The sequence below is a fragment of the Vitis vinifera genome, chromosome 14 (assembly GCF_030704535.1).
Source record: "Vitis vinifera cultivar Pinot Noir 40024 chromosome 14, ASM3070453v1".
NCBI classification, from domain to species: domain Eukaryota; kingdom Viridiplantae; phylum Streptophyta; class Magnoliopsida; order Vitales; family Vitaceae; genus Vitis; species Vitis vinifera.
The window spans coordinates 27,824,387-27,838,944 of record NC_081818.1 but is presented as its reverse complement, the minus strand read 5'-3'; the positions used below and the strand labels follow the sequence as shown (position 1 = coordinate 27,838,944).

General features: G+C 37.2%; 2 protein-coding genes across 6 annotated transcripts; both read left to right on the top strand.

Moving 5' to 3' along the window:
• Positions 1–333: 333 nt before the first annotated feature.
• Positions 334–3,904, top strand: LOC100247380 (uncharacterized). 4 transcript variants are annotated; one of them, XM_002277396.4, is made up of 2 exons: positions 334–733; positions 3,146–3,904. In XM_002277396.4, the coding sequence occupies exon 2, from the start codon at positions 3,168–3,170 to the stop codon at positions 3,693–3,695; it is 528 nt and encodes a 175-aa protein (XP_002277432.1). In that variant the 5' UTR covers positions 334–733; positions 3,146–3,167; the 3' UTR covers positions 3,696–3,904. The 4 variants fall into 4 exon arrangements, with proteins under 4 accessions (XP_002277432.1, XP_019080314.1, XP_010660907.1 ...); XM_019224769.2 differs by lacking the exon at positions 334–733 and adding an exon at positions 2,657–2,942; XM_010662605.2 differs by lacking the exon at positions 334–733 and adding an exon at positions 3,004–3,057.
• Positions 3,905–5,750: 1,846 nt separating this feature from the next.
• On the top strand, positions 5,751–14,089 carry LOC100252494 (universal stress protein A-like protein). 2 transcript variants are annotated; one of them, XM_010662602.3, is made up of 5 exons: positions 5,751–6,180; positions 12,838–12,959; positions 13,283–13,401; positions 13,671–13,791; positions 13,902–14,089. In XM_010662602.3, the coding sequence occupies exons 1-4, from the start codon at positions 6,003–6,005 to the stop codon at positions 13,777–13,779; spliced, it is 528 nt and encodes a 175-aa protein (XP_010660904.1). In that variant the 5' UTR covers positions 5,751–6,002; the 3' UTR covers positions 13,780–13,791; positions 13,902–14,089. The 2 variants fall into 2 exon arrangements, with proteins under 2 accessions (XP_010660904.1, XP_010660905.1); XM_010662603.3 differs by having other exon boundaries at positions 5,934–6,180; positions 13,889–14,089.
• Positions 14,090–14,558: the final 469 nt, after the last annotated feature.

Below are 14,558 nucleotides of genomic sequence, written 5' to 3'. Positions count from 1 at the left end.
CATCCGGCTAAAGATCACTCCTAATAAAAAAAGAATCTTACAACTAAAATCAGATTCCAAAAACTACCTAATGTTTAAAAAAACCATTTGCTCTTGACTCCAAGGAATCGCCATAAAGTCGCTTTGACCCTTCTATGGCCTTCTCAATTACACCACCAATCCAACTTTGCTGTGGTCTGTGGGGCGGGGGGCCGGGGTTGGTGGAGAAGGGGAGAAAATGGATGTGTGGTGGTGGCTTGCTTCTACACTCATGAATCTGTACTTTCTTTTCTTTTTTTTCTTTTTTTCTTTAATTAATTTTTGGTTGTGTAAGGAAGAGCAATATTGTGTGTATGGGGATAGGAGAGGGCATCTCTCACGTGCTGGGCTCATGCAGTGAAGAAACAAACAGAAGGAAGTGGAAAAGGAGCCAGGGGGAAGCGGGACAATTTCCTATATTCGCTGTCATCGGGAATCATCAAACCCCATCTCTCTTCGCTGTAATGAAGATTTACGAGTTACTAAAATAACATTAAATACCCAGAGAGAGAGAGAGAGAGAGAGAGAGGGTTGTACTGAGAGTGATTCCACTTGCAGAGATCATACTTATTAGTCACCACTACAAATATGCACTCAAGATCAGATCCAAACACCCCTTCATGTTTCCAGTTCTTGAGTAATTGGGAGTTTTCTCTCTGCCATTGGCCAAACCCCACCATGAAAATGCAGTGAAAACACCCATCTACAGAAAGAGGTAAGGCTTTTATTCATTGGAAGCTCATATTTACAAATGGGTTCTTTTAATTTCCATTCCTTGTCAGTCTTTGAATACTTGCCTTCTCCTGGGATTGTACAGTTGCATTATGAAAATAGGAGGAACACTGGAACAGTGATCTTCTATTTCACTATGTTGTTTGGTGGCTGATCAGCCTTCAATGTCAGTTGTCTTACTGTCACTTTCCTTCATCACTATATAGATATAAAGCTATATCATTGCATAATCTTCTAGGATATATATTCTGAGAAACTAATCATACAATAAGTGTCATTTTATAACCCAAATTTAAAGAAAGTGACATATCATCCTGACTTAATGATCAATTATTTTCACCCAATTATAAGGTCATTTAGGTAATAGCCAGGAGTCAACTTTCTAAGCTTGTGTTAAAACTTATAGGTAGAAAATGGGGGAGTTGTAATCTGATCTCATGTTTGATTTATTGGAGAATATTGGGTAGTGATTTAGAGGAATCATTCCCATATCAGTGTAGAGGGACATTCAGTGAGACAACAAATCTGCATTTTCATGGAAATTCATTTCAAAGGCGAGTCTATGTATGGAAATAAGACATTTGAGGGACTATCAAAAATGGGTTGGACTGATTAATACTTCTATCTAATTCTGTGGCACATGACCACTGTGCCTGCTAGTGCTTTTCTTTGATTTATATTCCCTATATTGTTACATATCTATCTGAATCAATTGCCTTTTCATTTTTGAAATGTGGCTGCAGAACCCCCTCTAAAACATCCAAATTTCCAATTCAATTAAACAGTAGATCGAATCGTTATTTTCGATTTTGGTATGTGTTGTTCAAGTTGTCAATATTTATTTCATTGGCAAAATAAAAGCACACTGAAGTGGACCTGAGCTGGTTGGCATCAACTGCTCTTGGGGGCTTCAGTGTGTGGAACACCTTTTGCCATTTCTAGTTGCCGTAGGATTTGAGAACCTGGTCCCCTCCTTTTTCCTCTTTGGTTTGGTGGAGGTGGCAATGTCTTTGACTCCAAACCTGAACGATTTTAGGCAGTGGGTTAGCTTTTGGTAATTCCCACCTGATTATTGTTTGGAAATCTATAATCACTTTTACACACCAATAGTAGGGGTAGAATCTTCAAAATCTGTATCAAATTGGGCTTGTGGCCTGTCTAATATTACCAATAGAAAGTAAAATTCTGAGAGAGAGAGAGAGAGAGAGAGAGAGATGTGTTTGTGGATTCAAACCCCGGTGTTTAGGCTAATAACTGTGTCTATTTTCCCTTCAACTGGAAAAGCCTGTCTGATGCTACCGAGAGAGCGAGAGCGAGAGAGAGAGAGAGAGAGAGAGAGAGAGAGAGAGAGAGAGAGAGGTTTATGTGTTCGTGGATTCAAACCCCAGTGTTTAGGCTAATCACTTAATCTATTATCTCCCAACAGGCCAGTGTACTTAGAAAATATATAGAAAACATAGTTCATGAGAGAGGTTCTTTCAAGGGTGTCCATCTACCCACAGGGCAAAGGCAAAGGCAAAGCCAGAGTAAGTAGCTGCTGCCTCCTCCTCTTCCATGGCCTATGAAATGCCCACTTTCTCATAATTAATGACAATTATAAGTTAGAATGATGATAAAAAAACTTCACTGTAATCAAGTTGATCAGTTAGCAAAAATAGTTCCAGCAAAAGCTGACTCTAAACCCAGAATAGATAAAAGTGATGGAGACTTAAATAACCTATCATGCATGGTAGTAATAGTATAAAAGCTGATGTTATTCTTTGACAATTCAGTGCAGAAGATAGAGAGTGAGAAGTAAGGACAGAGTAGAATTGTTGTAAAGCTAAATAAAGGCCGAGACATGAAGGGGATGTTTTTTTCCTTTGCAATAAAACCATTCTAGGCAAATGTTTCACAAACTTGGCCTATGAGTTGGCCACTGTCTCGTCTCAGTCACATTCCCTATACAAGAAGTACCTTTATTTCAGAAGAACCATGTTACTGATCTGAATACGCACTCCCCACTACTCACCCTCCTGTTTTCAATCTTCATTTTGTTGTCAATTTCCAAAACCGGGTCGTTTTGGTAACATCCCATATCGAACCAAGGAATGCTCCCCCACGCGGTTTTGTAGATAGGCTCTCTGACTGTGTCAGTGTGTGGAGAGAGAGAGAATGTGTAATGACCACGAGCTTGTGAGGCGCGTGAATGGGCACACCATGGCATTTTGAAATTAGATAAATTTATAAATAAATGCATGAACATCTCCATTTTTGTACGTGTGACGCCAGAGGTTCTTGAGAAAATTTATGGGGTGAAGCTGTTTGGTATATCGAGGGTCAGAAAATAGATTTGGAGAGAGAAGTCGAAAGCATCGAACTGACGTAGTGTTTGCTTGGTTGATCTTTGCTGCAGATTTTAGTGATTGAGAATCCAAATGGAGGGGAACCCATCTCGAGTTGCACGTAAAAAGGAGACCCACAAAGGCTCAAGAGCCAGGCAGGAAAGCAAGAGCCGGTACGCCGTAGAAGATGGCGGAGATCTGATCGAGTGTTCCGGCAAGTATTGCAGGTCATGCACCGCAGGGTTGTTCGCCGACTGCGTAGCGATCTGCTGCTGCCCCTGTGCTGTGGTGAACCTGCTGGCTCTTGCCCTCGTTAAGATCCCCTGGATGATGGGAAGGAGGTGTCTAGGACTCGGGAAAAGGAAGCTGGAAATGAAGAGAAAGTGCAAAAAAAATGAAATCGAATTCGTGATAGAGAGAGACGGAAGCTTGAGGAATGGAAGAGCGGATGAGGGAACATCAGACATTTTATATGGGGTTGGCGAGGAAGAAGAAGAAAAGGAAAAAGCGAGCGCAAGGTTTGAGGCAGATAGGGTTTGGTTGGAGCTGTACCAGGTGGGTCATCTGGGCTTTGGCAGGGTCTCCTTCACTGGAATCCAACCCCAAGCCAAGGGCAATTAGGGAAACAAAACTGCTGCTGTTCTAACTCGGAATGAAAAATCTCATAATTTTATTTTTCCCCAGTGGTTTTCTGGGGCATCGTACTACGGATTATTCCTCCATGAATGCTGATCTTCAAGGAAAATGAGCTGATTTTCAATATTATCTGTCAAAAGAAATACTGCATTCGCAGAAGTACCATCTATCAATCATAGTACTCGGTTCTATTATTTTCATTGGGCTCTCACGCTTTCAATCATTTTGCAGGCGTAACGCACTCAGTTTATGCAAGCTTCAGGTAAATGCTCTTCAGTTACAGAAAAGATCAAAATTTTAATTCCTACATCACTTAGAATCCGCCATGAAGTTCGTCTTTAAAGTACTGATAATTCTTTAATGTGGGATAAAAATAAATCAAGAGATCTAAAAAAAAAAAAAACTTTCCACTTCTCTGTCTCACACAATGAAAGCAAACCCAGATTCTTGTTCTGTGTTTCCATTTTTTTTGTTGTTTGAATTTTGAAAGCAAGACATCATATCTTCTCAGAAATGGTAAGATTATAAGCACAGATACACTAGCTGGCCAAGATCATGTCACAGTGGTAACTTACTAACATGGGTGGCATTCCATAAAAATGGAAGAAGAGATCTTAGTGAAAATCTTCATTCACAGGTGGTGCTACCCTTCTTGGGGGGAGAGAAAGCTTCCCACTTAAAATTAAAATTCATGTTTGGTTGATTGTATATATTTTAAATTATTTAATTTTTATTGTAAAGACAACGAAATGAACTTGAAATAATATATAAAAATAATTTAAATTTATTATTTTTTTCTCTTTATTTTCTTTTTTTATATATTTTCCCTCGTATTTCCTAAACCAAACATAGCCTTAGGTTTTTTATTATACTTTGTTTGGTTGATTGGTATAAGTGAGAAAGTGATGAAAAGAAAGAAAGAAACAAAAATAAGGTATTGTTTGAGAACCTAAATGTTTTTAACTTTTTAAAAATAATTTTTATATCTGGTATACATGTTTATATAATTATTTTTTTAAATAATTTTAAAAAAATAAAAAAGAATAATTAAAATATATTATTTTATATTTTAAAAAATAAAAAATAAAAAATAATTTTTTAATTATTAAACTTATTTTATTTATTTATTTTTTTGTTTTGAAAAATAAACAATTACCATTAAAAACATTTGTCAATCAACCCCTTAAAATTTTCAAACCTTTTCTCCCAATCCAATAAAAAAATTTAGACCCCAAAGTCCCACATGGAGTCTTGGAAAGTGTACTTCTTTTTTATATTTTTTAATAGCATTTTTCTTTTGGGAAAATCATGTAACAAGGCCCCATTTCAAAAAGATTACACATCTGGTGTCTTTAATTTTCAGCTTTACATGTTGGGGGCCCTCCTGGAAAGTAATTAATTCCTCATACGTACCAAAAACTATTACAAATGTCATGTTCTATGATTATCCTTAATAACCTTCCATTTTAGCGCCTGATAATACAACAGTATACGCGTCTATCCACGTGGCTATGACATGACTTGCATCTTAAAAGAGTTTCCAACGAATTGCCCACCATGGCAATGACGTGGCAGGTGTGTACTTATTTAAAAAATTGAAATTATTTTAAATTTTTAGTTAAGAATATGAAAAAGAAACAGATGAATATTAAAATATAATGATGAGGAAAGAGAAAAGTAAATCTAACATTAACCTATATGTATAGTGTGTTAATGATTTATAATTTGATAAATGAATAATTATTTAATATATAAATAAATAATTGTATCTGTTATTAAGGATTTTATTAATAAAAAAATTAAGAAAAAAATTCCTTCTTATTTTCTTTTAAAAATAAGCCAGAAAAAAATGAAAAATATGCATCCCATGATAACTTTTTTTTTTCCTCAATTTTTAGGTTATGTTTGGTTTCAAAAAAATTAAAAGAAAAGCAAAGAAAGAGAAAAAAGAAGAAAGAAAAAAGAAAAAAGAAATCTAAATTTTTGTTTTTATAAAATTATTATTATTATTATTATTATTGATGCGGTTGTTGATAATAGGACAAATCTTTGAAAGGGAAGCAAATACTATTCAAACCCCGCCATTCATTGAGGGGAAACGGTGACACCACATTTGCAAATGCCACGTGGTTGCAACTGTCGGGACCACGTTAGAATTACCAGCACACGTTGGATACCGTACGCCAGTGTGGGCGTAATGCGCCCATCTCTTTAAGCATCGATACGCTTCGACACCCAGAGACAATCATATTTCATTACAGAAAGGGAGTGACTCAGTGAATTGTGGGGAAAATGGAGAGTGAGCCAACTCGGATAATGATCGCAGTGAACGAGTCGAGCATCAAGGGCTATCCACACCCCTCTATTAGCAGCAAGCGCGCCTTCGAATGGACTCTTCAGAAGATCGTTCGCTCCAACACCTCTGCCTTCAAGCTCCTCTTCCTTCACGTCCATGTCCCCGACGAAGACGGTTCTTTCTCTCTCTAATTTTTTTTTTTTAGGATATTTCAACTCTTTTTTTATTCTCTGGTTTTATTTTTTGGATTCATTGCGAAATTGATCGAAAAATGCTTGAGAAATGCATATGAAATTGCAAATTTTGTTATTTAGCAGTGCATCAGCTCTTGGATTGGGCATAATTGTTGAAGTGAATCTAAATTTAGAGATATTGATGGAGTGAATTGAAGTAGTTGAAGTTGATCTGAATTATTAGTTAGGTATCATTAGTGTTTTGATAGGCAAACAAGGAAATATATTAAAAGCGCCTAAAAGTAGGCGCGAAACGTGCACACGATGTATACAAAGGATGCCTAGAGAAGGAGACAAACAATAAATCCCTCTTTATTATAAAATTTAGTTATCATTATGTGATTAGGTATTAAATGATTTTTTTTTTTTTTTGCATGCATTTATGAACATTAGTATCCTATTTAGTTGCTGGAAAACCAAAATTTTTCATCTTTTATCTTTTTATTATGTTGTTTACCCAAACTCAACTCAACCGAGTGAAATTGTTATAGTGAAGGTTGTTGGTTTTTGGCGTTCCAAGTAGTGATAAGTGTGAGATTTTAAGTTTTCTTCTTAGCAATTAAACACAGCATGAATGCAGAAATGAAGAACTCGGATGAAGATATATCTGATGTGATAGTTTAATTCATAGGGTCATAATCATTTGAATGCAATATTTGTAAATTCCCTGTTTCATCAGTTTCATTATTATGTCATAAGTCTTCAATTTTTCTTTAAGAATTAAGCAACCTTAAGTGCCTCTAGAATAAAAATGAAAAAAATGTGCAATCTTAAGATTATTTATATTTGATGTTATTTATTTTTTTATTTTTTTATGGATATTGAACTACTTATTTGAAGCAATGAAGATATGATCTTAGTAAATTGATTTTTGGTATCATTGTTGTTTTATATGAACCATTGTGAGAGCTTGACTGTGTTTGGTAATGCTTGCTAAAATGGAATAGTTCTCATAGTTCTAGTAGGATAGGAGAGACACCCATATTTTGCCAGATACTGAGGTGGAGTTTGGGTTATCAATATCGCTAATGCATGAACCATTTTGCGAACTTGACTTTGTGTTAGTGTTTTCTAGAATTGCATAGGTCTTTATAATACTTGAGCACAAAAATGCTAAAGTGATGGATGTGTGGGGGATGGAAGTTAGAATTGTTAGAGTCCATGTTCCAGGAGGCCTTTCTTGAACTCAAATATGAATGAGGATGATTGTTCTTTTGGAGTGCATTTATTCTCTGAATCTGTTACAGAATAAGAGGATACTTTTGTGTGGGTATGAGGAAGTGTTTTTACAATTCCCTGTGAACTGTAAGACCATTTCAGTGTCTGCTAAAGAGATTTGGAGCACATGTGCTCCTTGGAGAACTTGCTTTTTCACTTGGTAAGCAGCTTGGTAAAAGACTCTAATTGTTGACCAACTCTTAAGAAGTGAATGAATCTTGATGAACACATGTAGCCTTTGTAAAATTAGTGAGACTGCAAACCACATCTTATTAACCACCGTAAAGCTTGGTTTTTATGGGATCTTTTATTTGAAATTTTTGGGTTGTAGTGGGTTCTTCAAGAGGCATTTCTTCTTTTGGGTTGGCATGCTTAAGGTTTCATAAGCAGGGAAGGATGGTGCCACAAATGGCTCCTCTCTACTTGTTTTGGCATGTTTGGAGCAAGCACAATGATGATGTTCCCAATGAAGAGCTTTCTCATGAGGGATTTAAGGAATTCTTCATTAAAACCCTCATGCCTGTTGGGGATGGTAAATTTTACTTTGTTAGATTTCATTGATGGATTGATGTTATAGATCAGGATTTCCGTTAAATATTTGTGCAGTACTTGGGCAGCCTAAAACTTTGAGTAGCTAAGTCAACTTGACTCAAGTGACTGCATAAGCAAAGGTAAGGTCCAGTAGGAAGAGCATGCTTAAAGAAAGCAAGTGTATAATACTAGGAAGCTTTACCATATACAAGGCACTTCTCAACTCCTTAAAATGGTTACAACAAATTAATCACAAATCCACACAAAATTGGGGTCTGGTGGCACTATTCCCCACGTAGTTCATCAACCTCCTCATGGATGTCTCCATGTGGAATTTTTGTTTTTGTGCTACCACAATGTTTCAGGTAGCTCTTGCTTCAATCTTTTTTCTAGAAGTTTTTTCCACTTGACCAATTACTTTGCCATAGGAGAAGCTCCTTGTCCTTGAGTGATCCCATTGGACCAATATATTGTCTACTTGAAGTTGATAACATGTTGCTTCCCTTTTGGGTGCTTTTTTGGGTATTTGTCCTCCTTTTTATATCTTGGCGCTGCCACCTCCTGGCCAAGGTTTGATACTTCAAACTTCAAAGCACTTCCTATATTTCTGTGGCTAATAACCTCACCCTCGAGTTCAGCTCATTCCTCTAACCAACTGAAGATATGGGTTTCATTCAGCTCCCTCACCCTAAGTGCAACTTGGTCTATCACTTCTTCCTTAATGCCCTTTTGTACTGTATGTTAAAGATGACTGCAATATCAACCTCAGTTCCTATCATTGTAGAAATGGTGTATGGTGTATCTTCTTTTAAGATAGCCATTGTGCATAGGAAAGATATGGGATCGGTTTAGCCTTCCCTAAGAAATCTAGAATAAGAACCACTTAGAAGTCATTTGTGGAAGCAACAATTGTGTCAAACTTTCTACCTCATGATCCCATGTGTAGCTTTACTCCTTAAGCTATACCATGCAAGGATCTTACCTTTGAGGTAGCGACCTTAAGTCACCTGATTCCTTGGTCATCTTCAGCCCCAATTTCCTTACCTTTTTCATTGAGATAAAGTTATGAGTGGCACCAGTTTTGATCATGACACACATGGGTTTGCTATTGAGGCCTACCTTCACAAACATCAACTCCATACACACTTCTTTTGCCTTGAGAGACATCAATGGTTGAAGAGATCCGACTTATGTTATCTCTTCTCCTCTTTCCTACCTCAAGGTACTAAGGGCTTTCCTCTTTGGAGATTCCTTTGACCAGTATGGACCATCATGTAGGAAACATTTTTTAGCAAATTACATAGAGAAGCCCTACCTGCTAGTGCGTGCATAATGGAATGGATGTCTGAGAGGTTGAAAGGTTTGGTCTAGAAAATCGAAGTATTGATAGGAATACTGGGGGTTTGAATCCCTCTCCATCTGTGAGGTCATAGGTTCTCTCTTGCCTTAATCATTAGGTATGGACTTTCCTTGTATTTTTTTTTCTTAATAGGAAAATGGATGGTATATATTGATCATTTACCAATAAAGAAAAATAAAGGGTGGTGCACCTTGATGCAGGGAGTATACAAAGAGTGCTAAAAGGTAAGAAAAAAACAAAAATATTAATAGGACCCTATACAATCAATGAAGTAAAACAAAGGAGGACCACAGCTTGGGTACACCCTACTGTGTGAGTGTCATTGCCCTGAAGTAGCACTCTATATGCTATAAATAGTTGTCCCTCCTTAGCATCCCTTTTTCCATTGAAGGCATCATGCTTCAGCAATTCTACCTTGGGTGCTCCCTCTCCCTAATGTGTGCTCACAGCTTCTGTGACTATGGCCTTCTTGCACATGTCTCTGTCTTACCAAAACTCCTAAATGCAAATGTCAAAACAAGCCTTAAGGTTAGAAAACATCAAAGACAGTTGTTTACATACCTCAAGCATTGGAACCTAGACTTTTTGGCATACTCTCCTTGAGATCCTGGAGCTGTTTCGCAAAGTCATCAATGCCATGCTCTAAGCGTTGCTCCACTAAGTCAAGTCGCTCCTTGTTGTTGGCCATTGCACTACCTTAACAAGGAATGCCTCCACGAGGCAAACACTTTTCATGAAATTTCCTTCTTCCCCCTTTGGCTGTGCTAGATTTTCTATTGGAAGGTTACTCATTAAGAGTTGTCTTGTCTAATCTATAGAGCCAGACCTGTTTGTTAGCTTCCCCTTAGCCCTAGTTACAACCCCGTTTTAACTTTGGCTTTGATGCCACTTGCTACAAACTAGGATCTTGTGTGGTGCCTGAGCATCCAAAACTCAAGCATCCAAATGAGCACAACCGAGGCAGTTGTGAAAGGAAAACTAAGAATGCTTGAAAACGAGCAAGTGTAATACAATTAGGAAACTCTAATATACAAGACATTTGTCAATCTTTGAGATGATTACAAGTTACAGGGTACCCTATTTATAAGTAGTAAGGGAGATACTCTCCTCATGTTTCTAGTTTGGGTTCCAATATACTCATAAAACTCGTTAGGCACATCAAGCACTTCTAAGCTAATCTAAGCACCTCAAAAGTTGCTCTAAACTCCCCCAAGCACCTCAAAGTTGTTCCAAGCATCTCCAGTACCTCAAAAGCACCTCTAAGAAGCTCCAGTCACCTTGAACGCCCCTCCAAGCAGCCCAGGCACCTTGAAAGGTCCTCCAAGGCTCCAAGTAGCTCCAACCACATTCAAGCACCTCCAAACTGATTTAAGCACCTTCAAGCACTTCAAGGTTGGGAACATTTTAGAAACCCTCATAGAATGCAAGATCACAAATCTATGCAATATTGGGTCCAAGACCTATGATATACAATACTGGTGTCTTTATACACATGCACAAACACTATGATATGCAGACTCTTCAACTTCACCAAACATACCACATTAACATGATGACAAAGATGCAGGAATGACACTCTTTTCAGATACTCCCATTTGCTTCAAATACATATGTTTAATTTTTGTTTATTTCTTTTTTATCTTTCTACTTCCTTAACATATAGTTATATTGAAAGAAAGAAATTTTGCTGGAAAGAGAACTTCTATAAGAATATTTAGTGACAAGAAAGAAAAGATAAGGATAAAAGAGAAAACAGGGGGATTCTATTATGCTGTGTCCAAATCATTTTTAGTTGAGTTCCAATATCATAAATTTGGAGCTAAGCAAATACCAGCACCCAAGACCTGCACCTAAAGCCATGCAATACACACATATATGAATATATAACTTTGTAGAGAATCAGCTAGTTTAGAATGTTAATCAGGTTCCTTTCAAGGGCATAAGCGGCTCCCAATGGAACCTTAAAATGATACCCACCCCCTGAGTGGATTCCCTAGTTTCTTGAACATCTATCCTACCGGTGGTAAAGGTAAAAGAAAGGTTCTCTGCCAACTTCCAAGGCGGAGGTATTTTCCCATATGTGGCTCTCCAAAGGATCAAATTGTTCGAGCTCTCTCCGGTAGGGGTGGGGATGGGTGGTCCATCCTCTGTTATTTTTCATTGCAGCTTCTAAGCCATGGTGGGGTTCCCTCCATCCCCTCTATCTCCGTTTTGGCGCTACTATTCTCAAGACAAATGCCACCTGCAGCATATCATACACTGGTCTGGGCAATAGCAGACACCTTGGCTGGCCTCGCATCCAGCCTAGCACCATTGCTGGCCTTCTGGTTGGTTCATCCCACTCTTTTCTGTTAGACAACCAACTTTCCTAAAAGCTTATGCTTGTTGAATTTGGGTCCACTATGGATATCATGTACTCCAACACTCGCCCTCGCGGGTAGCCTTTTTATAAGCTTACACGCCGACTTAATAAAGTGGGGAGATAAACATTCGGTGAGGTTCAAACACATAACCTCCCGTCAAACAAGGCTTTGATACCATGTTAGACAACCAATTTTCCTAAAAGCTTAATGACCCACTTCTAATGCAAAGGCCTAATGGCCCATTTCTCAAGGATTAATATCTCCTGAGTCTCAGTCCAATTATCAGAATTCTCTAAGATTCCTGGGCTACCTCCATAGAAGTTACTCCTTGGGCTGCTCACATACTCTCTAACCCCATCTTGCCTTGCAGCATACTTTGCTATTTCCTCAAGATCAAATTCTTAACAATTTGTGTGATAACCGCCTCCAACAAAAAACATCCACATCAATGATTACATCATTTATTCTAATATGATTGTATATCAAGTAGATAAAGATTCAATTTTTGAAGCAAAGCCAACATTTTAAGATAATGATTTTTTTTTTTACATAAATTCACATATTTAATTTGAAATAAGGAATTAAATCTGGCTGTAGTAAATATAAATTAAAACTAAAAATTCATAATTTTTTCTAATCACCATTTCTTTTAAATGTAATTCTAAATAAATAAAATGAATTCAGAATTTGAAATATTCTGTAAAGCTGGCCTCTTTTGTTTAACAGAATTCCTTGGTTTATGACCAAGTTAATAATTAGGCATTTCATTTTTAGTGGATCATGTCTATGTTTCTGTACAAAAGGGGTTTTACTCCCTCTGTCAAAGTAGGCCACACAGAGGGCTAGCAATATGACTTTCTAGTGGTACTTGTCACAGGATTAAGTTCTTTCCTCTTAACACTAGTGGTGATGGTGTCTCCAAAAAACAACCTTTCACGGGATTAAAGCAAATAACATCCTTCATTTTGGAGAACGATAACATTTGTTTTTGTTGTTGTGTCATCCAACCATCAGAGTAGCTTTTTTGTCAGCTGACTAGTAACCCCTTATTTCTTTCCCTTGTCCCTGAATGTTCATCTGTCTAGTATTGATCCTAATAATGTTCTTTGATAACATGTGTCTCTAGGTTTTGATGACATGGATAGCATTTATGCATCCCCTGAAGATTTCAAAAACTTGGAGCGCAGGGACAAGGCAAGAGGGCTTCAATTGTTGGAGCACTTTGTGAAGAGTTGTCATGAATTTGGGGTACTGAAACTGCCTTCTCTTACACATGCCTAAAAAAATTGATGGATAACCAAAAAGGGTGCCATTTCAGTACTTTTTTTTGCAATATGGTTTTGATATTGGTTAATTCCAGATAAACCTATTTATATGCCATCTCCTCATCTTCACTATTTCAACTTTTCCTTTTTATTCAAAACAAGTTTCAACATATTTGAAATGTGAATTTCAATGGTTCATGATGCCACATCTGTTGAACCAGGGATTCAGTATAATTGTATTCAAGCAAAAGCATCGTTTAATGAAATGCTTATTCAGTTCCAAACTATATGTTGGTGTGTTTATAGGTTTCTTGTGGAGCATGGATAAAGAAAGGTGATCCCAAGGAAGTCATATGCCATGAGGTCAAACGAATCCAGCCAGATTTACTGGTTGTGGGTTGCAGGGGTCTTGGCCCTTTTCAGAGGTATGGCTACAACTTTATTTCCATGAACATTTCTGGTCCCCATAACTCCTCATGACCCACGTATCACAATTCATTTGTATCAATGCTAGATTGGGAGACCAAAGCTCCTTTTTCAACATATTTAAGGTTCCAGGAACCATTTCCATTACCTAGAAGGGAAATTTTATAGCTGCACCTTGACATTGTGAAATTCCTTTCCAGGATACCTAATAAGGGAATTTAAATCGTGATATATTACTCAATTTGACCCGTGTGTATCTTCTTTGTAGGGTTTTTGTTGGAACTGTGAGTGAATTTTGTGTGAAGCATGCTGAATGCCCTGTCATCACCATCAAACGCAGGCCCGATGAAATTCCTCAGGACCCAGTTGATGACTGATTGTTTTGGAACGTACTTCCCTTTCCATTTCTCTTATTTGTTGATATGACTTTGTACTGACTATGCAATAGCTGTGATGAACTGAAGAAATTATTTATTGATTGTGAAGTTTTAACCTGCAGAAGACACAGAATGGTGCATGAGGAACGCTCTAAGGTGTATACGACATTCAGACTGAGTTTGTTAAGTTGGTTGTTCTACTTCTTTATAGCTCAGCTTGTGGAGCACATGTTGTTCGTTTGTTTTGCTTTTGAAAAATTTAAGATACTTGTCTAATGATATTAGGAAAAATGGAGATGTTATATTGCAAGCTGTGAGAGAGCAATGAGCAGAAGCTTCTGCTCGTATAAATACAGCATCCATACAAAAAATGAAAGAAAATGCAGCAAAAGCAGGAGGCTTAACACATCTTCTGCTTGACAAAAACTAGCCATTCTCTTTAACATTACATGTAATGCTTAGACTTTTATACTGCCCTCTACTGTTCTCTTTACACATCCAAATGCACAATGCATGCAAGTTGACGACCTCCATTTTCAAGTTCGATGGTAATGTTAAAACTGTTTTTGCTTGACAAAAACTAGCCATTCTCTTTAACATTACATATTAAGAATATTTTTTGAAATTTGTTTTTAAAACACAAATTTCAAACAAACCTTTGTGGTATAAAACATCAAAAAAACTGTTTTTGAAAACTATTCTAAAAACTGTTTTAAAAAACATTCCAAAACAATGAGCCCCTCAACTCCTCAAAACTTGCAACTAGATTAAACATCGCA

Coding starts and splice junctions, on each gene's coding strand:
- LOC100252494 (XM_010662602.3), top strand. CDS start 6,003: ATGGAGAGTGAGCCAACTCGGATAATGATCGCAGTGAACGAGTCGAGC. Junction 6,181..12,837: donor CCATGTCCCCGACGAAGACG/GTTCTTTCTCTC, acceptor ATGTGTCTCTAG/GTTTTGATGACATGGATAGC. Junction 13,402..13,670: donor GGTCTTGGCCCTTTTCAGAG/GTATGGCTACAA, acceptor TCTTCTTTGTAG/GGTTTTTGTTGGAACTGTGA.
- LOC100247380 (XM_002277396.4), top strand. CDS start 3,168: ATGGAGGGGAACCCATCTCGAGTTGCACGTAAAAAGGAGACCCACAAA.